Source organism: Rhinatrema bivittatum, chromosome 1 (assembly GCF_901001135.1).
Source record: "Rhinatrema bivittatum chromosome 1, aRhiBiv1.1, whole genome shotgun sequence".
In the NCBI taxonomy this organism is placed as follows: Eukaryota; Metazoa; Chordata; class Amphibia; order Gymnophiona; family Rhinatrematidae; genus Rhinatrema; species Rhinatrema bivittatum.
The window spans coordinates 222760143-222783828 of record NC_042615.1 but is presented as its reverse complement, the minus strand read 5'-3'; the positions used below and the strand labels follow the sequence as shown (position 1 = coordinate 222783828).

The following is a 23686-nucleotide window of genomic DNA, read 5'->3' as shown; positions in this document are numbered from 1 at the left end:
CATGTCAGATGCTCTATTAAGTACTGGGAGCCCTGGTTATAGTGCAAGGGGCTACACAAATAAGACCACAGTTACGGAATTTTCTAGATTAATTTTTTGGGCAATAAATCATGGTCGCTTGTGAATCTCATCCTGTAAGAATGAAAAAAAAATTGGAAGAAAAAAATTTTTTTTGCTGGGTTTTTTTTTTTCTGTAAATTAAGTTGCACGCATGTTAAAACCTTCAAAAGGGTTTGTTCTTTGATTAAGGCAGGACATTTGATTCCCTGGGTTAAGGCTGGGCCCAAAATTAACTGTACTGGATGAATGTGAGAGCCTTGGGGTATTCCCAGATCCTTGTTTAAATATTGGAAGGTTTGGGTTCCCATCTGCAGCCATTTCTTGGGTCTGATCTAGGCTTTATTAGGACTGATGAGAGCAGCTGGCTTCCAAATGCTTCTTCTGAGAGCAACTTACCTGGGATCCTTTGGAAAAGTAAAAATGTGATCCTTAACTTTAAAAGCTGATTAGGGAGGTTGGGCAAAGGAAAGGAGGCCCTCCTGACATAGGGACAAATCTGAACCTATTTTCTATTTGGTTCCCCTTAAAGAGGGTTTTCAGGGGTGCAAATCAGACTGCCCAAAGACCCTTCTCAGGAGGAAGTCAATGAAAACGAGGTGGCTGTTAAAATGGAAGAGGGAAGGCCAAAATGTTCTGACTCCCAAAACAGCCTGCCTTAGCAAATAGGAGGCATGCTGAAGAGCTGCTTCCCAGTCTGGAAAAAAAATCCCTTGCAGAAGTTTAGGACCCAGGACATCATTCTAAAGATTTACCTCACAGAATCTGCAGGCCTACTAAGGAGTTTATGTCCATGAACTCAAAGATTCTCCAGGAAATAGGGGACGGTTGCAGCTCTGTGGCAGAATCTGAATCAGTCTGTTAAAGTTCAAGTTATAATGCTTTTCCCTGTGACACAAAGGTACCAGGGATTTATTTCAGCTATTTACTAGGCTTAAAGAAGTATAGGGCTTTGAGTTCATTCTGAACCTAACAAAAGTGGGTAGGTTTTTATGACTTCAGAATGGAATCTCTTCATGCTATAATTCAAGCAGTTAAACCAAGGGGCCTTGATTTGCTTTTCAGACATAATGCATACTTGGACATCCCAGTTCTCAAAAGAAGCATTTACGATACACCCTTGGCAAACATCCTCATGAATACAGGACTTGTCCTTTTGCCCTCATTACCCAGCAGTATGGATAACTCCGATTGTCAGGTCCAGAATACATGGCCTCGTTGTCTTTCTATACTTAGATAATTATATACTATTTAGGGGAGTGTCTGAGGCTCACAAGATGATGATCTTTTTGTAAGAGTAAATGGACTGGGGCAAGAGTTCTTTGTATCAGTGTTATTGTTTGTAAGGTTTTGGGTGGACCCTTGGACACTGTGGCAGATGACCACGCCCACAGGGGGAAGTCCCGTGAGGGGCCATAGGTCAGGCTCAGCTTTAGGACACACAACACAGAATTATCTTTTATTAACAGAGTTGAGAAGCCACCAGAGGTGGCAGTAGTGAGTAGAGATGAAGCCCGGCTGGGCTTGTAATCCCTCAGGACACTGGAACAGCGATCCCTCAATAGCTGTGCTGTAGTGGAGAGAAACTGAGATAATGAGTACAGTGGAGCATTCACAGGGTTCTGGTATGGAGCCTCGTTGGTTGATTACTCACACAGCGGTTTCTCCCGGAAGGTAACACAGAAGCTGGAATAGAGGCAAACCCTCGAGGAGCAAGTTCCTGGTTCCAGGGAACAGCTCTGAGAGAGTCTAGATGGTAACTCACTGATGGTGTAGGCAGCGGTTTCTTCCAAGCAGAAGTGAGCTCAGGCAGCGAGTCCGGGAATATGGGCCCTCGAGGAGCAAGCTGAAAGAAGAGAGAGAGGCCCCTGAAGAGCGGGTACCCCGATAGAGTAAGTCCAATAAGGAGAGGCAGAATAGCTAGGTACGGTGAGCGAATCCCATCCGTAAGGAGTCCCTTGCTAACTCAATTAGCTAGCAAACAGAGTAGACTTTTGTATCCGGGATGCGTGATGTCATCACAGGGGGACGCCCCTGAGGTTCGCGCCAAAGAAGGAATAAGAAGCAGGGCCGCGCACCCTATGGCAGCTGAACAGCATGGCGGGATGCAGCACCTAAGCCGGACTGGGGATGCCGGAGAGGACGGCAGGCAGACGCCGCGTGAGCCAGACGTCCATCAACCGCGGGAGGAGTCGCCAAAGAGGTAAGGAGGGCGGAGTGAAGACATCGGGCAGTGACAGTCGTAACAATCAGTTTGGGACTAGTCTGGTTTCTAGAGGGTAAAATCTCTTCTTTGTGCCTTCATCATGTTGAAAGTGCAGCATGTCAGCCTGCTTAAAGTGGTCTTCTCTGTCTTTTCCTGCAGATCCTTGCACTCATGTTCTTGACCACAGAGATGGTTTCATAGCCCAAGCTTCATGTTAGAACTTTAAAATACTGCCTCAAGTACATTTGGCCTGTACCAGCATCACTCCTTCAGTTCCAACTGAACTTGAACAAGGCATCAAAGATTCTTTGCTCTGGTGGATGGCCAGATTTATTTTAGACACAGGCAAGAGCCCAAGTAGGTTCTTACATATGTACTGTCATGGAAATAAAAGATGCCGTCTTGGCCTTTACAGACTTTCAAGATCAGATTTTATTTGGGTTTTCAAAGCAGTAAATTTGCAGATGCCTAAGATATGGAGGCCAGTACCACCTTAGAGTCTGATTATTGTGTCCAATGCTCTTACGGAGCCTCCTTTTGAAGCTCTAGTTCAGTTTTTATTTTCTGACCAGTAAGGGCCGTGCTACTGGTGGCAACTTATTCAGCCAGGATCTTGAATGAATTGAAAACTATTTTCTCAGTGTCATCTTTTTGGAAATTTTTTCTAAGCACTGTTCTAAGTTTACTCCTGAGGTCGTCTCATTTTCATATTAACCGAGAAAATGTTTTGCCCAGGTTCAATCCAAATCCTAAAGAGGAGAAGCTTCACTTCGGGATCTCAAGAGGGCATTAAAAATATTACCTGGAAAAGATGAAGTTCTTCAAGAAATCATAACGTTTAGGTTTTTGGGTTTTTTTTTTAATGGTACTGGGTCTAACAGCTTCTAAGATTTCCATGTTGAGGTGAATTAGACATAGTATCACTGAATCGTACAAAAAAAACTCCTAGAACTCTTCGTATTTTCTTCCAAGCAGACTCAATTTAAGTAGTCTCCTATTTTGCTTGTGAAAAATGCTTATGAATCCGTGGAAGAGTGATGCAGAGCAGCAACCTGGGATTCCATTCATACTGTCACAAAACAATGTAAGAGCGCTCACATGGCATCGGCAGATACTAAAGACAAACTCTCTAAGCTAATTTCACTTTGAGGTGTTGCTGTGCTGCCTTCCTTGGTGTTCATTTCTGCTCTATCAATTCCTACAGCAATCAGAACTGACCCTGCCATGAACATTTGGGTACATGGCTTGCCTGTACAGAGCCGCCTAGGAGAGTTTAGGTTTTATATGCAACATGTGCAGTTATAAGGAGGAGGAGGATGCTGGGATAAATAGAGGGTACAGAGCATTCCTGAATTTAAACATGCAAAAGCTCTGTGCTTTAAATCATCAGCAGCATTCCTTGGAGTATGCTTAATTTCATCCTAGAATGCAAAGGGACTAGCAGCAAGATTAAGAATATTTTTATACATTTTCTTTTGCTAAGAATGCCAGACCTAACTAAAGCTAGCCCTTGCTACTGAAAAGATAGAAAGGGGCTGCAAGCTCAGAATAAAGCAACACAATGAAACTGTTTAGCAGTTATTAGATTCACTTGGCCTAGCTTGCTTCTTTTAAAGTTTCTCCCCTTCATCAAGGATTTTAAAGATATCAGATTACTTTTTTGCTAAAATGTTAGGAATAATTTTGAGATTTTTATACTTTTGAGGCACATTATTTAGATCAACGCTTCTCAACCAGTGTGTCGCATCTCGCGGTGTCTCACTGCCCCATTGTACTTTCCTTCTTTCTTTTTCCAGCCCCCGTGGGCCAATTGGAAGCCTCCTTTCTTCCTACCCCCAATGCCCAATGGGAAGCCTCCTTCATTCTGCCTGCCCCTGCGCAGGCCAATCGGAAGCCTCCTCTCTTCTACCTGCCAGTGGGAGTAGGAAGAAGGGAGGAAGCCTTTGATTGGCCGGTGAGGCAGGTATCAGAAAGCCCGGGGGTTGGGTGGGAGGAATAGAAGAGTTGAACTCCGAAGAAGCAAGACCACCACGAGAGCCCATTCCCGTGGCGGTGAAGAGGAAAACCCGACCCCGACCAAGCAAGGCCCCCCACAGCCGGTGGTGGCGAAGAGGAAACCTGACCTCAACCAAGCAAGGCTGCGACAGCCCGAGGGTGTGAAGAGGAAACCCGACCTCGACCGAGGCTACCACGGGAGCCCATTCCCATGGCGGTGAAGAGGAAAACCCGACCCCGACCAAGCAAGGCTGCCACAGCCCGTGGCGGAGAAGAGGAAACCCAAGGCAACCACAGGAGCCCATCCCCGTGGCGGCGAAGAGGAAACCTGACCCCGACCGAGGCCACCACAGGAACACATTCCCGTGGTGGCGAAAAAAGAAGGCCTGCCACAGTAAAGCCGCGGCGGAACTGGAGCCCATCCCTGCAGTGAAGGAAGAATAAGTTTTTGGTGAGAGCTGGTGTGCCTGGGTGAGAGCTTGTGAGGGTGTGGGTGTGAATGGGTGCTTGGGTGAGAGCTGGTGTGAATGGGTGCTTGGGTGAGAGCTGGTGTGAATGGGTGCGAGAGCGTTTGTGTGTGATTGAGAGCTTGTATATAAGAGACCATGAGTGTGATTGACAGAGAGACTGGTGATGTGTTTCTGTGTGAGAGAGAGAGAGACTGGTCAGGAAGATGACTGGTGTGAGAGAGACAAAGACTGGTCGTGGGATCTAATGGGAGGGTGGGTGTGTGTGTGAGTGACTGGTTGTGGGCGCTAAGGAAGAGGACTGTGAGGACAGGGCTTCAGCAGCCCTTGCTGCTTCTGGTGAGTGCTATTGGCCTGGAAGGGAAAGGAGTAGGAGAGTTGCTGGAGAGGGTTAGTAAAGGTGGCTTTTTAAATTTATTTTTCTTGATTGACTGCCATTTTAATTATTGGGTATTATGCGATGTCTGCTGTTTTGAAATATTTTATAGATATTTGGACTTGTTTTCATAATTTTTATGAGTTTTTAATTGTTGGATATTCTGTTCAACAGCTGTTTTGTAACATGTTTAGTATAGCTTTACAATTATTTCTGTGAGGGGCTCTATAGCAGCTTGACTTATTCTGTTTTTCCAAAAGGAAATGTATTAGTGTTTAGGGCCTGGTTTAATAGTTGTATTTCGTAGATAGGGTTGTCACTGTTTGAGTGTGTTCTATAACACAGGTGTAACTTTGTGCGGGTTAGTTTGTGTGCATTATGCAAATCCTGAGAGTCTGTTAGGTGCTATATTTCTCTTTCCATTTCTCCAGCTTCGCACTGCATGCAGAGTGGTTTTTTTTGTTTTCCATTCCAGTTTCTATCTCCATATTTATAATTTGTGGTTTTCCTGTACTTGGTGAAGGGTGTGTGATAAGGTGAGGTATTTTACTAGCATGTAGGCATTTGTATCAATCTTATTTGTTGTATTTTCTCAATAGGATATGCATTAGTGGTAAATTACTGTCTTTTTAAGGAAGGCTATTTTGCCTGGTAGTAAAAGGAGTTTGTTTTGCTTTTACTGAGATGTCATCAGAACCAGAATATCTTTTTTTGTATGGTGAGTTGTACAGGGTAATGCCCTAGATCTGCTCTGCACTCATTGCTGGGGGTTGAGGGGATTCCTGTGGATGCAGAGTGCATGTTTACATTTAGCCCCATGACGGTCACATGTTCAGTGTTTCACGCATGTGAGAACCATCTGTCAGGTGTGTCCCGGCCAAAAAAAGGTTGAGCCACTGCTTTAGACAGTGAAAAAAAAATACAGCCCCTTCCTTTTCTTTGAAATTTACAGCCATGAGTTTCTTGCTGTACACTTTAACATAACACTGTTTCCAAGAACTGCACGAGCAAAAGCCATTAGACCATCAGTTAGGAAGTGAATTGTTTAAAAAAAAAAAAAAAAATACTGTTCAATGTTAGGATCAGGAAAGGGCACAAGAGGATTTTTTTCAATATGTTTTTCCTTTTTTTGGCTTGAAATTCTTTGGAGAGTTTGGAAAGAGATTTCTAGGCTTTGTATTTTGGGAAATCTATTGTGACAACTGTTAGATTTTTTTTTTTTTTTTAACTAACCTTAATTTATCCCAAGGTCTGCTTATGCCTACACATCTGTTATGCAAACAATACATTTGTTCTCCTGTGGAGTCCTTCCAATGGCTGGTGATGATTCAGAGAACTAACCTTAAAGAATGTATTTATTTAACAGTTTTTATATATCAACGTTCATCAGTGATATCACGTCGGTGTACACTGAACAAAAATATTACGCCGAAGTGGCGTTTGACAAGGAACGTGTAGGAAATATGTGAGCTTAAACTAGAATAATCAGCATTATATAAGATATTTACAGGATAACAGTGCAATATATAATATTTACAGGAAAAACTGTATACATTAAACTTGTCACGGCGGTTACTACCCCAAACCAAATGTGCCTGATACTTCACTTTCGATGCATATCCAGCATAGCTCCCTGCTTCAACGGCAGGGGAGAAGATAAACAACCAATAAGGGCTGTATAACATAATCTGGGTAAAAACAAATAAGCATGGGTGTAGCTTGCTTATTGCGGCGGTTACTACCCCTACTACCTCTAACTAATCAAGCTAGATATTTCACTTGGATGCAGCTCCTCCACCGCTCTCTACATTAATGGCGGGGGTGGAAGGGAATTAGAACCAAGAGCTAAGAGAAACAGATAAGTATGGGAGAAGAAATGAGGGAAGCTTGCTGGGCAGACTGGATGGGCCATTTGGTCTTCTTCTGCCGTCATTTCTATGTTTCTATGTTTCTATGTAAACAGAAAATAAATTGGGGTACCGAGGGGTTGGGACTAGGGGAGAATTATAGAGAAGGGGAGAAATATGTTCAAGGTATAAGGTTGAAGATTGCAGTAAAGCAGTTAGCTCGGAAAAGTTTATGAGAAGAAAGTAAGCTAGGGAGGGGTGGGACAATGAATATAAAAGAATATTTTATTGTTCTTCTCTTGCCTCGCAATCTACTACTGAGCTACTAATTATTGAGATTTTTGTGATACTTTGACATTTAGAAGAGTGATGTCATTGTAGTCTGTGGAGGTGAATGGTGTGGTTGGGAGACACTGTTCTTGCTATGGTGTCATCTTTGCAACCAGGGAGACTTGACAAATCTGCTTTCTCTGATAATTTGAGTGGCAACAGCTGCTCTGATGCTGCCATGCTGTTCCTCTCTCAGTTGTTAGAAGGTGCTGCAGATCAATGTTTGCCATTTCCTTTTTGGGGGGAAAAACAAAATCCAGGTCATTCACATGCTGTTTCAGTTTGCTAATGATAGATCTGTTGGAGCAACCCAACTACTGCATCAGTGACAGCAACATCTGTATTCTTTCCATGAAACACATGTTCCTGAGGTACATTTCTATTGCAAAACTCCCTTTGCTCATTAGTCGTGTTCTCAATCTCAGTACTGTCCTGCTTGGTGGTGATCAGCTAGCTGGAAAATAGATTGTAGTGGTGGGCTGAATTTTTTGGGCCTGAGTAGTTTAGTAGGAAGAGAGTGGGGGGTCTTCCTTGGAGCTCCAGCTGAGGAGAGAAAGGGGAAGGGTCCCTCCACAGTTCCAGGCCAAGGAGAGGATGACGTTCCAGAAGAGTATGTAAGACCTTCCATCAGCCCGTGGCAGCGGCATCCCTTCTGGCCTGGATTGAAATGACATGCTCTTGCCACAGTGAGCTGAATGGAAGCCTCCCGTGAGCCAGATGTTCTGGCCCATGGGCAGTAATAAATGCCATGCTTTGGTCAGACCAAAGTCTATTGAACCCAGCATCCTGTCTCTAACTGTGACCAGTCTGGGTCACAAGTATCCAGCAAATCCCAAACTATAGATCCATTTCTTTTTACTCACTCCCTGTGAAAGTGATAGATTTCTTTAGTCTACCCGGCTAATAACATTTGAATGGACTTTTCCTCCTGGAACTTGTCCAAACCTCTTTTAAACCCTACTATGCTAGTTGCCTTGATCACATCCTCTGGCAACAGATTCCACAGTTTGATTGTGCGTTGAGTGAAAAAGTATTTTAAGTGTTTTTAAATTTGATAGGTTTAGTATCATTTGAAAAGGTAAATAACCATCCTTTACTCATTGCATCTTACACATGATTTTAAAAACGTCTATCATGTCCCATCTTAATCCTGACTCTTTCAAGCTGAAGAACCCTAACTTGCGTAGCCTCTCATCATAGGGAAGCGGTTTCATCCCCTTTATCATTTTTGTCATGCTCCTTTGCACATTTTCTAGTTCTGCTTTCTCTTTTTTGAGATGGAGCGATCAGAGATGCACACAATATTCACAGTGCAGTTGCATCATGGTTCGAGGTAATATATATTTCATTTTATTTTCAATTCCTTTTGGGATCATTCCTAACATTTTATTTGCTTTTTTCACTGAGCTGAGATTTCATTAGATTATCCACAAGGACTTTAAAGTTCTTTTCCTGAACGGTGATTCCAAATATAGACCCTAGCATTATGTACCTATAGTTGGAATTATTTTTCCTTATGTGCATCACTTTGCGCTTTTCCACAGCAAATTGGATCTGCTCTTCAGATACCCAGTCTCCTAGTCTCACAAGGTCCTTCTGCAGTTCCTCATAATCTGCTGCTGTTTTGACAACTTCAAATAATTTCATGTCATCTGCAAATTTGATCACCTTACTCCTCATTCCTTTTTGCACATCATTTATGAATATGTTAAAATCACAGCTCCCTGTGATACTCCACTAATGACTTTTCTCCATTTGGAAAACTGACCATCTAGTTCTATCCTCTGTTTCCTTTCTTTTAACCAGTTATCAGTCCACAATAGGAATTTGCTTCCTATCCATTGACTTTTTAATTTGCTAAGGAGTCTCTTATAGGGGACTTTGCCAGATGTTTTCTGAAAATCCAAATACTATGTCAACCGCCTTAACTTTATCCTCATATTTATTTATACCTTCAAATAAATCTAAGACTGGTCAGGCAAGGCTTTCCTTTGCTAAAACTGTTGACTCTTCCCCATTAAGCCATGTCTATCTATATGGCCAGTGATTTTATTTTTAAGAATAGTTTGTACCATTTTGCACAGCAACAATATCTGGCTCACCAATATATAGTTTCCTGGATCACCCTGTAGTGTTTCTTTTTTTGGGTTTTGTTGGGTTTTTTTAAATCAATGTTAAATTGGCCATTATCCAGTCCTCAAGTATTGTAGTTGTTTTAAATGATAGGTTACAGATCACTAGTAAGAGGTTTGCAATTTAATGTTTGAGTCCTTTTAGGACTCAGGGTGAATGCCATCCTGACCTGGTGATTTGTTACTCTTTGGATTTTCAGTTTGATCTATTACATTCTCCATTATCTCAGAGATTTGTTTTAATTGCTTAGAATATCACTGTCCATGAATGTTTCCAGTGTGGGTATGTTCCCAGCTTCTTCCTCAGTAAAGTCTGAGACAAAGAATTCATTCAGTTTTTCTATTTCCTTTTCCTTTTACCCTTTGGTCATCTAGCAGCCTAACTGACTCCCGCACAAGCTTTTTGCTCTGAAAGTAGAAACTTTTTCAAGTACAATTTAATTTTTGCTTATCTAGCAAGCTTCTCAAATTTATTTCTTGGCCTATCTTACTGTTCTTTTACATCTAACTTGCAAATGCTTATGCTCTTGTCTATTTTATTTATTTGGGTATGCTTTCCATTGTTTGAAAGATGTCTTTTGGCTTTAACTGCCTGTTTCAACTCACTAGTAAACCATGCTAGCAGTTGTTGATCTTCCTTTGACTTTTTTTAATGCATGGAATACATTTTGTCTGGGCTTCCAAGATGGTATTTTTAAACAAAGTCCAGGCCTCATGCAAACTTTTAACCTTGACAATGGCTCCCTTTAATTTTTATTTATTTATTTTCTTATTATATCATAGTGTCCCTTTTTAAAGTTTATATGTTATTGTAGTAGTTTTACTTAATGTCCTCTCTCCAATAATTAAGTCAAATTTGATTGCTTAGCAGCCCTACCACAGTAACCACTTGCCTCAGGTTGTGTGTTCTATTGAAGACTAAAGTCACCTTCTGTAAGAAATGCGATTACTAACTAAAGTAGTTGCCCCTCTCATTGATTCTGGGAACAGCTTCTTCATGAAGCAGTCATTTATGATATCTAAAAACTTAACTTCCTTAGAATGTCCCTTTTAGGGACAGCAGGGATCGAATCTGCGGACCTGGGTGTTCAAGGCCAGGGGATCCTGCACCGGAGCCACAGGGGCTCTGAAACACTAAGAAATCTGTAGAAAATAATAAGCAAAGCAAAGTTAGGGAAACTTGCCTCTGGAGGCTCCTTATTGGACCAGCATTAGCTGTTTCCCAAATAGAGGGCTGTATATAAGGAACTCTAACCTGACACACTTTTGCTGGTTCAACAGTTCACACAGCGTTTGTCCCTTGATATCCTATTGCCTGACCGTTTTTCCCTGTGCTTCCTGGTCTCTGGCTACAATCCTGGTCTCTGCTCCAGTACTGGTTTTCAGGATCTTCATGGTTCCTTCTTCCATCTGAGAAATCTTGGCGGCTGGTTGCACCTAAGAGCTTAAGCTGCAAGGAACGGTGGCTACTTCAGGCAGAAGACAGCATCTTCAGACCATCTGGCCTGTCCCAGGTACACCGCTGCCTAGACACAGTACCTCCTTTCTATCCCCAGCAGAGCCAGCCATAATCCCAATGAGACATTGACTTAATCAATACGGGAGTAATTGAAATCTCCACTTAATTTGTAGCAAGAATTATTTGCCTTTCTAATTTCAGCTAGTATTACACAGTCTTTCTTTATCTTGGCCATGTAGATGTTAGTATACACCCACTGTTATATTCTTACCCATTACATAAGGCGTTTCTATTCCTAAGGATTCTACAGTGCATTTTGTTTCTTGCAGGATTACAGACATGCTTGACTGTATGCCATCCTTTACATATAGTGCCACCTATCCACCAATTATCTATACCCTGTCTCATCAATATAATTTATACTTTGATATCAGTGTTCCATTGGTTATCCTCCTTCCACCACATCTCTGAAATGCCTATAATGCATATATTCATGTATAATACCATGTATTCTAATTCTCTAGTCTTACTATTCAGATTTCTGGATTCACATACAGAAATGTAGACCCAGTATAGCACAGGCGGAGGAGTTAAAAAAAAAAATTGGTTCGTATTATAAGTGAGCCCATCTTAGGTCAACTTTATATGTTTTGCTGTAATAAAAGATGTTGATAATCATATACTGAACAATATTTTGGATACTGGAAATAAAGATTTCATGGAAGTAAAGGTTTTATTGCTAAGAACTAAATTGCAAAGAACAAAACACCTGCACTCTATCAACTTTAAAAATTTATGAAATAAGATATGTATTTTAACATTGAAAAAATTGGGAACACATTATAAATGATTTCACATTATTATCAAATCTGCAATATGTATATCAATTTGTATTCACAACCTGCTTATTAGCAGAAGATACAAGCATTGTAGAGTCTTTCACATCTGTGAGCTCTTTATCTCTGTCCATCTGGGCTACATCAACCTTAACTGCAACCTCTCTACTGGGATATTTCAACTTCCCAATTTTGCAAATATCCTTGGAAGATACTTCTCTCCAAACCATGCACTTCTGAGCAACTGTCAGCTTTCCCCTGTTGTCTGGTTTAAAAGTTGCTCTGTCTCCTTTTCCACTGTTAGCGCCAGCAGCCAGGTGCTACTCATGTTAATGTAAAGCCCATCCCAAAGGAATAGGTTCCCTCTTCCCCAGATTATTCCCCAGTTCTTCCCTCATCATCTCATCCATGCATTAAGACTGTGGAGCTCAGCCTGTCTCTGGGTTCCTCTATATGGAATAGGGAGCTTTTTCTGAGAATGCAGCTTGGAAGTTCTGGATGCATTTTCCTGCCTTAAAACCTAAATTTAGCCTCCAGAATCTCTGTCCTGCACGTTCACTGCTTCCCACATGTACCACAACAGCTGGCTCCTCCCCAGCACTCTCTAAAATCCTATCTAGATGATGCATGAGGACTGCTGCTTTTGCACTAGGCAGGGAAATTACCAAGCGATCCTTACACCTACCAGCCACCCAAAAATCAACATTCCTTTTGATGGAATTGCCAACTATAATAGCAGTCCTAACCCATCTCCTGCGCACACACCACTGGAGAGAAATCCTCTATGCAAGAAGATAAGGCCCCATCTGGAGAGCAGATCCTAGCTACAGTATCACTTCCTGCCACCCAAGTGATGGTCTCCTTCCAGGTGACCTTGCTTCTCCAAAACAATTCCCATCTAGCAGCACACTGTACCTTTCACAATACTGGCGAATAAAACTTTTTTCCTCTTGAGTAGCCCTGCAGGGAGAAACACAAGAAGTATGAATCCAGCTTCTAGAGGTTTTCCTGCAGGTTTTCTAGCTGCATTTGGATTGACTTGCTGCTCGCTTCCTACAGCATTTGTTTTGGGGGTTATCCTGCCAGCTGAGCTGCTGTATCTGAAATTTGTCAGTCAGAAATGGCTCTGGTCAGGCAGAAATGGCTCTGGTGAAGCTCCTCTCTGACCCGCTTCACTTGTGTGGGGGGGGGGGATTTGAGGGCGAGGGGGGGCCCCAGCAGTAATAGTGATTTCTGTGCACGTTTAGCTACGGGCTGGCTGTGTCTTCTGAGCTCCACTACTGCAGGTCCGCAAAACATTTATGGGCTAGTAACGAGCCCTCCAGCTGTTTATATTTTGGGGGGATGTGTGTGTATATATATATATATTTCAGTTAGTATAGCGTTTATGAGTTGGGGGGTTGGTTTTTTTTTTTTTAGGGATTGTTTATACACTGAATCATCTTTGTCGAACTTTTGTCAAATAACTGCTTCCATTTATTGTGCAAGAGAGGCTTGGCAGCAGATGTGCATGGCACGTGCCTTCCCTGTGTGCCCTGAACATGTGCATCCCTTCCAGCTGTTTTTTAAATATCTGCCGCACAAGTTTCCTGGTGTTTCTCTGATAGTTCTTAGCAGCTGATGTAATCACAGACCCGACCCAGTGCAGAGATTTCAAAGAGGGTCTTTCATTTTGCATTGTTTTCTTTCCCCAAAACTTTTTAAACCATTTTTTCCTTGTAGTCCTTATAAAATTTAAGTACGTCCTCCTACGCTTTTACACTTAAATTTAAGAACTGTATAAAATCTCATATTTTAATTTGATTCATCTTTTTTTTTTTTTTTTTTAGTATTCAGTACTGGTGCAAACGCAATACATGCAAACTCTGCTATGCATTGTGTCAACAACATAGAGTGCAAAAACCCTTTAAGAAATTCAGCTTAATCTCCGCCCCACAACCTTCCTCCCCATACCCCAAGCAAAAATGTTAGCAATAAATAATGTAGTACGTTCAATAACCATTCAAGTCGCATATTTTAAAAGGCGACACAGGTGGCAGTGGCCCCCGAAGGTCCTGGTCCACTAATTATAACCACTCAAAATCTGTGGGGTAGCTTTGTTCCCTGGCCCTCCCGAATCTGTTTGGAATCTTTCCAGTGCAGCCCAGCCATTGCAGTGATGCTCCCCTGGCTTTGGGACGTGGACTGCCACCAGTAGGTGTCCCTAGTAAGTGACAGCCGGGAGAGGAGCGGGATCCGGGCATCATTCCTGCATTTCCTGCATAGCAGTGTTGGAGCTAGGCAATTAGGCCACCTGTAAAGAAAACAAAACCAAATGTATAAATGCTCTTAAAACCGTGGATTACAGAGCAGGAAAAAAATAGGTTGATTTAAAAAAAAAAACAAAAACAAAAAACCTAAAAACCTAGCAGTCTGATGTGCTGCTTTAAATCTCAGATAGCAGGCCAAAGAATTTTTGTTTCCATCTGAAGCTGTTGCAATTTATGGTTTGGTTAGTTCAATAATTACTCACTCCAATGACTTGTTATATAGTTATTCACTCTGATGTACATATCCAAAGGCTATATGAATCAGTCCTAAGTTTGATAAAATATTACTGTTAATTTGCTGGAATGTGTGTGGGTAATTTGCTGCTGAGTTGGTTCTTTTTATTTTTATTTTTTTTGAAAGACATTTCATGTAGTTGATAGGACCCTTTGCAGATTGTGCTACATTTTTTTATCATTATATGTTATGTTTTGTATAATTTTGTTTTTAAGATTTTGTCTTTAATTTCATAAATATATTCTGTTTCTTGAGGAGAATTTTAGAAATAATGTATTTTCTGTGCTATTACTGAGAAACTACTGTTTCCTGTTGGGTTAGGTTATTTTATGTTTGCTTGGCTGAGATGTAAACTGCCTTGAGCCATCATTGGAATGGTGGTATGAAAATGTAAAATAAATAATACATTATGTATTTGGCTGGTGTCGGAATCGTCAGATAATGCGCATGAGTTTTTGAGACCAACGCAGGGCTCTTTAGATGTAATCTATTGATAGGTAAATTATGGAGGTAGAATCAGATTGTTTTTTTCATCTTCTAAGATGAACAAAGGGGACAAGGGGGAAATTTAAAATGTTAAGTTGTGTTAGAGTAGAACCATGGAAATAGGGCAGAGCTAAGATAAAATAACTGGTTTGGAGAGGAGAAGCGCACATATATTTGTGGCAAGGGCAAGAGAAATATTGGGGTGAGGTACAGGGACTGCAGAGTGTAAAGAGTTTGAAGGCAAGGATGTGGATTTTGAATTTGGATGGAAATGGAAGACCCCACTGTAAGGCTCCAAAAGGGGGAGGGGGAGTCCATGCAGATTGCGTTGTAGATTTCAGACAAGAGACTGAGGAGGGACGAAAATTTGGTGAGAAGCAAGTTAGTTACCAAGGCAGGAAGGATCTAGCCCTGGGAATTAATAAGGGAAAGCTGGAATTCTGATCTTTTTTATTTTCATGAAATGTATATTGTATAGCAGAATGCGGTTTATTTTGGGCATCTATGCATCAATTGCTCTGTTTGTGTGGATGCACTGTCAAGGTACTTTATTTATAACTTTTATATACCGAGGTTCAATTAACAAGATTAATTATCACTTCGGTTTACATTACAACTAGCGACATTAACAGAGACCGAGTCTTGTTTTACAATGAACAGGGTAGAAATAACTTGGATAACCTGGGTAACAAAACAATGAACAGGGAAATAATCTGGAATAACAAATTCTGGGATACATAATGTTGGGTGAAGCAAAACAGAGAATTTCCTTGCTTCTGCTCAGGTGGTTGAGGTTTCTTTTTCTCCTGGAGAGGATAAAAACAGTTTTACTGAAAACTTTTGTTAAAAAAAAAAAAAAAAAAAGAAAAAAAAAAGTCTGAAAGAGACAAGTGAAAAGGTCTGTGCCGTAGCCGTTACATTGGGTGCTGTAAAATTGGCTGCCACATGATGCATCCAAGCTCTTGTCTTGCATGGCCCCCCCCCCTGAGGGAAGAAAAAAGACAGCGAGGGCCAGAGAATGCCTTCTTTGGACCCCAGGAAAAGAGAGAGAATCAGCACTGGCTGGAAAGAGCAGTCTGTGCGGCCCCAGGGATCCTAATTATATATATATAAAAACTTACTTATGTGAGTTTTCTAACTGTTGAGTACTAATAAATGTTTGTGGTTAGCATTTTACTGCAGTGCTAATTGACTTGTTGACAAAATGTTAGCCTCCCTGGTATGCTGGGCACATGTGAAATACATTTATTCTTTTCTTTCTAGAGTTGTTCATGATTACTTAAGTGGAGCACCATTTGAGGATTACCAGAGAAGTATGTATTTTTCACGATTTTTACAGTGGAAATGGTTAGAAAGGTAAGCTGCACTTTAAACCGATGCCTCACATTTTACATTTTGCATGGAAAAATAGTATTAGATGACATAAGATGATAGATATATACTGCCAGAGATGATGAATTACCCGTCAGTCGGAGCTCTTCAAAACATTTTGAGACCAATATTCAAAGGCATTTAGCCAAATAACTCAGAAGTCGAGGCAACTAGTGATGCCCCAGGGTGGCGCTGACGGCAGGAGAAGGGGGCTCCCTAACTTTTTAATGAGTTGAATTGCTGAGGGGAAGGAGGGAGAGGACTAGCTTGCCTCCTCTGGCCTTTCTGACCTCATCTTAATTTCTTCATTTTGGGGGATGTGAGGGTGCACAGGCCCGTCCTGCACAAATTTCTGTACCGCTTGAGGGGGAAGGGGAGCCCTGGCTGCTGGCCTGGGATTGTGGTTTGATTTTTGTTTGGTTGGAGGGTTTTTTTTATTTGGGGGGGGGGGGGGGGTGTGGCACTTAACCAGCTGTATTCTTGCGCATATAGCCGATTAAACCTAAAGTTGTCCAGATATATGAACCTGGATGTATGAGTGCCTTGAGCTTGAAAAGTTAGGAAGCACTGCTCTGTGTGCAGCATTTAGAATCAGTGTGTATAAATCTGTTTCCGGATAATTTGACCTGATCAATAAAATCAGTTGAAATGAAGTGTCAGCCACACCTCGTTTGTTCTTTACTGAGTGCCTCGGAGTCAGTGTTGGCAAGTCTCAGGAGAAAAACAAGCAGCACTGCCTTTCCAAGCCAGCTCAGCCCCTTTCAGGAGAAAGGAGACTAGGCGTGTTTACACAAATTCCATTTGGTTTTTCTAGCATATGACAATAAATAATACATTATCATTAATCGATATGTATAAACACCATGAGGCAGTGCTAGGAGCATGGAGCAGGCAGTAAGATTGTGTTTGAAGATATTCTGCTGTGTATAAAACTTTTCTAACGTGGTGCAAGTGAAAGCAGATGATAGTTTGCCAGAGCTCTTCACTCGCATACCCACCCAGCACCAAAATAAGTTGTATAGTAATAATATCCAGTGTTTGCCTCCAGTTACTGCTAGAAATAGTCTGCACACAATTCAATAATTGCAGTTGCAGAATACACCTGCCTTTCCCTCATCTTTATTCCCACTTGATTTTGCTTTGTGTAGGGTGAGTTTGTTCCTTGAGAATTAATGCCTATGGAAATTTTGTGCTAGTTAGTCAGTGTTGCTTTTAGCAATGGGCAACCAACGTCACATTTGCAAAAGCCACATCAACTAAATCCGGGCCATAGAGGCTCATGGGAACTTGTACCAGATGCACTGTTTTCTCCTGTTGGAGGGAGTGTGCTACTTGGCTGCAGCCTCCTTCCTCTGCCCCATGCTCAGGGCCATCTTCACCAGGGAGATGCCTGGATCTTTTGTTGCACATAAAAGAGAAACCTGACAAGTCTGTGCAAGGGAACTGGCAAGCTGGGATAGAACCAAGCACCGTGCCAGATGCTGAGAAGAAAATGGTTCCTGCTTGGTGGGAGTGCTAGTGATTTTAACCTAAAATGTTAAATGAATAAAGTATTAAAGATCTAAAAAGAAGCATTTCCTACTGCTCTCTGAAATATTATGTTAGGTACTTTTTCCAATTACCCATCTTTGCGTGCTTAAATAATCAAGTTTTTATTTTCCTAAATGTAAAATAATTGGACCCTTTGCATGCTTCAATTGGAAGAGCATTCCAAAGTAGAAGACCTTGATAATTAAAAGATGGGCAGTGTATGCCTTTGAGCCTCATCTGAGCCTATGATGGCATAGGCAGAAGAACTTGATTAGAAGATTTTAGTGTCCTTCCAGAATTAGACTGTATCAATAACGTGGACAAATATAAAGGAAGACCCATGCAAAATGACTTAGGCACCCCTGATCAAATTGTATTTCTCAATAAATGTCTAAGTGAACAGAAGCCGATACAACTTCTACATAGTACAAGTTATAGTGAAACTGCCAAAATCACCAATGTAGGAGTGAAAATACACTGAGTGCCATAATCTCCTAACTGATCCTTTAAAATGCACTATTTAGATATCCTTATTTTGAAAACAGTATGGATCGCAGTCAAAGCTTGTGAATTTGGGAAGGATCTTCCTCTAATGTAGTAGATACCATTCAAAACATGGTTGCCATGTCGGGAACCTCGCTGAGTGGAGACTGTATTATGAAGAGACTTTGCTGAGTGGAGACCATATAAAGATATGTTTTAAAATTTTGTTTGTATGCAAAGTTTTTGCAGACCTACAATTAAATATAGGGATGCAAGAATCCTTTATGAAGGGTTGGTAACACATATATGGGTCATTATCTCATTATGATTATCTCCTATTTACACAAATCTTATTTATTTTTTGTGATTTTTTTTTTTTGCATCTGGATAGTGCATTTTGAGGGATCAGTTAGGAAATTTTGGCATACAAAGTTAAACACATCTTTCTGCAGTTTTTAAAACAAAATTATATTTGCTGATTTTAACAAATTGAACATAATAAAATGGTCAATATGGCATATGCAAACATTTGGACACCCTTCTGGTTGATTCATTTCTCCATGTTTTTTTTAAAAGGTTAAGACCCAAAAGGTTGACTCATTAGGCATTCAGTTAGTCAGGTAAAGGCAATGCCAGGGTTGAACAAATACCTGACCCTTCTAACCTCTTAGGTTGTGATTGTTCTGTCTACTTTTAACAACCAGGGCTCCCCTAAACAGAAGTAGCTGTCTAAACATTTGAAAATGAAAATGTTTTTTTCTTACAAAGCAGGAGGCTATAAAAAAAACAACCTCTAAATGCCTCCAGCTAGCAATTTCAACTGACAGAAACATAAAAAAATGGAAGTTACATGGAACAGTTAAGGCCAGGCAAGATCTGGAAGACCAGGGAAAATCTTTGCGATATGTCACAGAGTGTGAGTTCTGGAGCTGTGGTGTAGTAGGGCTGGGTCCATGCTGACAGCAAGCAGACACGCTACTGGCAGGGTCTGAGTGGAGGCTTCACCTATACCAGCCTCTTCCCCCACAGGTTGAGCCTTTGGGTTCTGAGACCGGCAGAACTTAGAAAGTCCATTGAAAGGAGAACAATCCAAGGATCAGGGCAGGCACAGTCAGATGGCATCGTTATTTAGAAAGTGGTCAAGGGGAAGCAGTAGTCATTCAGTGTCTGAATCCGGGCTGCGGTCGAGGCAGGTGGTGAGCAGGCAAAGTTGGAATCTGGGCAGTAGATGAGGCACAAGAGATCAGAAAAATGAGGCAAGGGGAGCAGAGGACAAGGAAGGACTGGAACAAGATAAGGAACAAGGAAAGGACTGGAACAGGGCAGTAACAGAAGAAGGCAGGACTGGGTGCAGGGTGAGGAGCAGGGACAAGGCAGAGAAGGGGACCCAGGATCAGAAGAAGGCAGGAGCAAGGCAGGCAGAAACAAGCAGCAATGAACGTTGGTAAGGCAAGAGGACCTGTTATTGAGTCATCTGGTCCTTTAAATATCGAAGGGTCATGATGTTATCTGGCCACATCCCCTCAGGTTTCTCGCCGTTGGCCCTTTAAAAGAGATTATGTGCGTGCGTCTAAGGAGAGAAGTATGTCACGTCGGGGGAGGATGTCTGTGGTGTGGCCTACTGGCCCCAGGCTCGCATGTAAGGTAAGGGACGCCAGTTGTGGCATGGGCTCCACAGTCTGTGAGTAGAACTGCCTGAAAACTGGTCAGATCTGCAAAACAGAACCCACAGATCACTGCAAAAGTCCTGCTGAAAAGTTTAATTGCCACTGGAGAAGATGGCCGCAGATCTACAATATCAGCGTGGCTAACACAACGATCTACATGGGAGAGTTGTCAAACAGAACCCTTTTCTACTACCTTATCACAGAAGTCATCGGAAAGAGCTTTGGTCTGTTGAAATTAAAATTCAACAACCACATATTTGGAGAAAAGAGGATGGAGTGTTTGAAGAAAAGAGCACCTTGCCAACCTTTAAGCACAGGAGATTATCTATTGTGTGGCAGCAATAGGCACAGGAAATATTGTGTGAGTGGAAGGAAGAATGGAGTCTACTAAATATCAGCTTATCCTTGAAGCTAATGATCCACAATCGGTGAAGATATTGAACCTGAAAAGAGGTTGGCTATTTCAGCAAGAAGGCAATCAGAAACACCTCAAAATTAACCATACCATACAGTCCTTACAGGAAAGAAAGTTTAAGGTTATAGAATGACTTTCACAGTCCCCTGACTTGAATATTATTGAATATTATTGAAAATCTGTGGGGAGATCTCAAACATGCAGAGCATGCAAGAAGACCCAAAATACTTCTGAGCTAGAAGAGTTCAAGAGAGTAGAAAAAAATTCCTAAAGCAAAAATAGTTGGCTACAGGAAATATTTGGAAGCTGTTATTTCAGCCAAAGGAGATGTTATAAAGCATTGCCTGAAAGGGCATCCAAACTTTTTCACATGCCATATCTCCTGTTTTATTTTTAATCTGTTAAAAATCAACAAATAGTAATTTAGCATTAAAAATTGAAGAACATGTATGGCAGAAACCAGCGCTGCCGGCACGTCCCGACGACATCATGCGGCAGAGTACTTAAGGTCCAGTCATGCACCCTAGCATCACCTCAACAATGGGTCATCTACACTCGGAATTGTAGTGTGTTGCTGCTCCTGTTCCTGCATTCCAGCCTTGCCTTGTCTCTCCAGCCCAGCCTTGCCTCATCTTCTCAGCCTTCCTTACCTCGTATCCTCGCCTCTTCTTATACTGACTTCTGGATCTGACCGTTGCTTCAACTCTGACCGCTCTTGCCTGCCTCTGACCATTCTTGTTTGCTGCCTGCCTTTGACCCTAGATTGGCTCTGGATAGTTGCCTATGCAATAACCATAGAGACTCATCTAAGACCTGCCAGCCCCTGGAACCCAAGGGGAAAGGGGTTGGTATAGGTGAAGCTCCTAGTCACTCTCTTCTCTGCGTAGCTCTGCCAGCTGTTGGTGAGAGCCTTTGGGGCCTTCCCTGTAGGTTGAGCCAATCTCTCCACAGCACCAAGAGTCCACAGATCTTACACTGGTGTTATCTGTGCTCTACAAGATGCAAGAGGTGTGTTTTTCCTTCCTTCCCTTTGAAGGGTGGATGGGGCAGAGTATAAATAGTGCTTCCAGCGCAAGGCACAAGCTAGAGCTGAGCTGGGTTGAGAGTGGATATTGAGGTGGAGGGCAGAAAAAAGAGAGGGGATTCCTCACCAAGGAATCCAAATAGTTAAATGAACAAGTGAATTAATTAGTGAGAGAGTATAACTGTTTATACCCTTCCAGTTGTAAAGAGGTTGTGTGGGAGAAAACTCTTCAAAGAGCATTGGGAGGTCTTTCAAAAGGATTTAATCCTTGAGAGAAGTAGGAGTGGAGCTGAGGAAGCCCACAGGAATGGATATGGAACTGCAACAGAGGCATGAACCCTTTGTTTAGATAATTCTCCCCTTGGGTATCCAGAAGATATCTGGGCCTCTTTGGATGAATCCTGAGTGTTTGGACTATTTCCACTGCTGCAGAAGTGACACTCAACTCCTTTGCAGTTTCTGAAGGTGACCCGTGGGAGAAACAGGAAACACATTTTTGCTTGGCAGGTGACTTTTTATAATTTCGAGTCTTCACTCTTAGTTTTTGACTATCATATATACAGTGGAATTTGCTTGCTTCCTTTGGTATCTAGTATTTAATTTTGTACCATGTAGGAGATGTCAGCTTCTGTTCACTTATTAATGGAAACAAATAAAGGTGGCGCAATTAATCAATTATGGGATGTGCGAATGTCAGGCCAGCAGACACCAAGCAGGTTTTAAAATCCACCGGGATATGCACGTACGTGCCACTGCACGCACAAATAAAAAGTTTCCAGACAGGGGCGGGGCATGGGCGCGTCAGGATTTTACCATGAAACTTGCCTGTACATATTTGCACACACTGGTGCGCGTCAGGGTCCTCTGCTGCGTAACTTTACTCCTGCGATGGATGATGCGTAAGTAATAAAACAAAAACAACTAGACATATCAGCAGGGTTTTAAGGATCATGGCTAACAGATGAAGGGAGACTGTGGATCTAGGGAGGGTTTAGAAGTCCCATCCTTTAACTGGGTGACCTGAGAATGAACTCTGAAAACTATCAATGGCGTCGGCACGTGACCCTTTTAAAATTTCCTCACTTATGAGGTAGAAGCGGGATTTGCGCATACATGCGCATGTCCACTTAAAAGTGAGCACGCATGTACACACGGCAAGGCTATTTTTTAACACATGAGCATAGGCCAACGAACACACGCACATTCGCATCCACGCACCGCTATGAAATTACCATCACAATTTGACCAGGGGTGCCTAAACGTTTGCACACAACTATAAGCATAAAATCTTAAAATTTATCTGATTACTCATAGATAGTCAATGTAATTTTATAAGACAAGGTGTGGCATGGTAATACTTTCTCTATCCAAAAATCAACTTTGCTGTTATGTTTTGTCCAATTGGTAATCTCTTTAATAATGATAAAGAAAGACCTTGTAATAGACTATTGAAGTAGTGCGGTCATGTGAGAATTAAACTAGATTAACAACTGCAGATCCTGGTTTTCTAGGAATGGTCTTAAGATCCAGATATAGTGCAGATGCTAAAAGGTAGTTTGAATCAGTTTTGTAACATGTTCTCTTACAGGCAATTCTTCATCCAATATTACTCCTAAAATTGTGACTGTTTTGTAACGGAATCTTAACTCCTGCCATTTTTGGGGGGGGTCTTCACCATATCTCTCTTCCTTCCAATCAATATTGCCTCTGATTTTAATAGATTTACTTTAAATCTGTGTTCATGTAACCAATCCGCATTGTCGTACAAAATACAATGAAATAGCTCTCAAAAGGACAGCAACAAATGAAGAGCATTAAAAACTATGAATGTGTTTCCTCTGTTCTCGTAGATCTTTAAGGGTCCCCCTTTGTCTTTTTCATGACCGCTCCAATGGAGAGTATCTGAATGGCTATGGGGTTCTTGAATTGTTAGGTCAGTCAGGTGTTGTAGTGGACCTCGTGTGAAGATGTTAAGTCTTCTCTGTGGACAAGGATCAGAATCCTGATCTTTGCCTTCATGAAGTGCAGACTCCCCAGTATGGGGATTCTAACTGACCTGGCTTTATTTACAAGATATTTATTCATAACAGAATAGAATCCACAGGAACAATTAGTTTTATAATTCTCACTTCCAGAGTAGCAATCCAATTATGGTAAGAAAACTTGATCATGGACTTTTTAGTGGTTCTCTTCCCTTTTTTTTTACCAAAATCCATGAGACAAGTCCAATTTATGTGAGGAAGCTTTCAGTGCCCATGTGCCCTGCTTAGTTCTGATGTTCCCACACTTCACAGATGTGCACAGGTAGTTGGTAGCATTGGATGGGTGCCCAAGACTGTCCTCTCCTTTGCCACTTAGGTTGAATACCGGACAAGTATCCTATTTCTTCCAATTCTTCTGGCATATTGGCAGTGATCCTTCCTGGTCTGAACATAGAAACACGATGACAAAATAAAGACCA

General features: G+C 41.7%; 1 protein-coding gene across 2 annotated transcripts in view; it reads left to right on the top strand.

Moving 5' to 3' along the window:
- Positions 1-23686, top strand: part of GRK4 (G protein-coupled receptor kinase 4) — a 329347-nt gene that overhangs the window by 212208 nt on the left and 93453 nt on the right. For both annotated transcript variants that reach the window (XM_029592025.1, XM_029592029.1), the window contains exon 6: positions 15999-16091. In XM_029592025.1, the coding sequence (XP_029447885.1) occupies positions 15999-16091 (93 nt within the window). The remainder of the gene's footprint in view (positions 1-15998; positions 16092-23686) is intronic.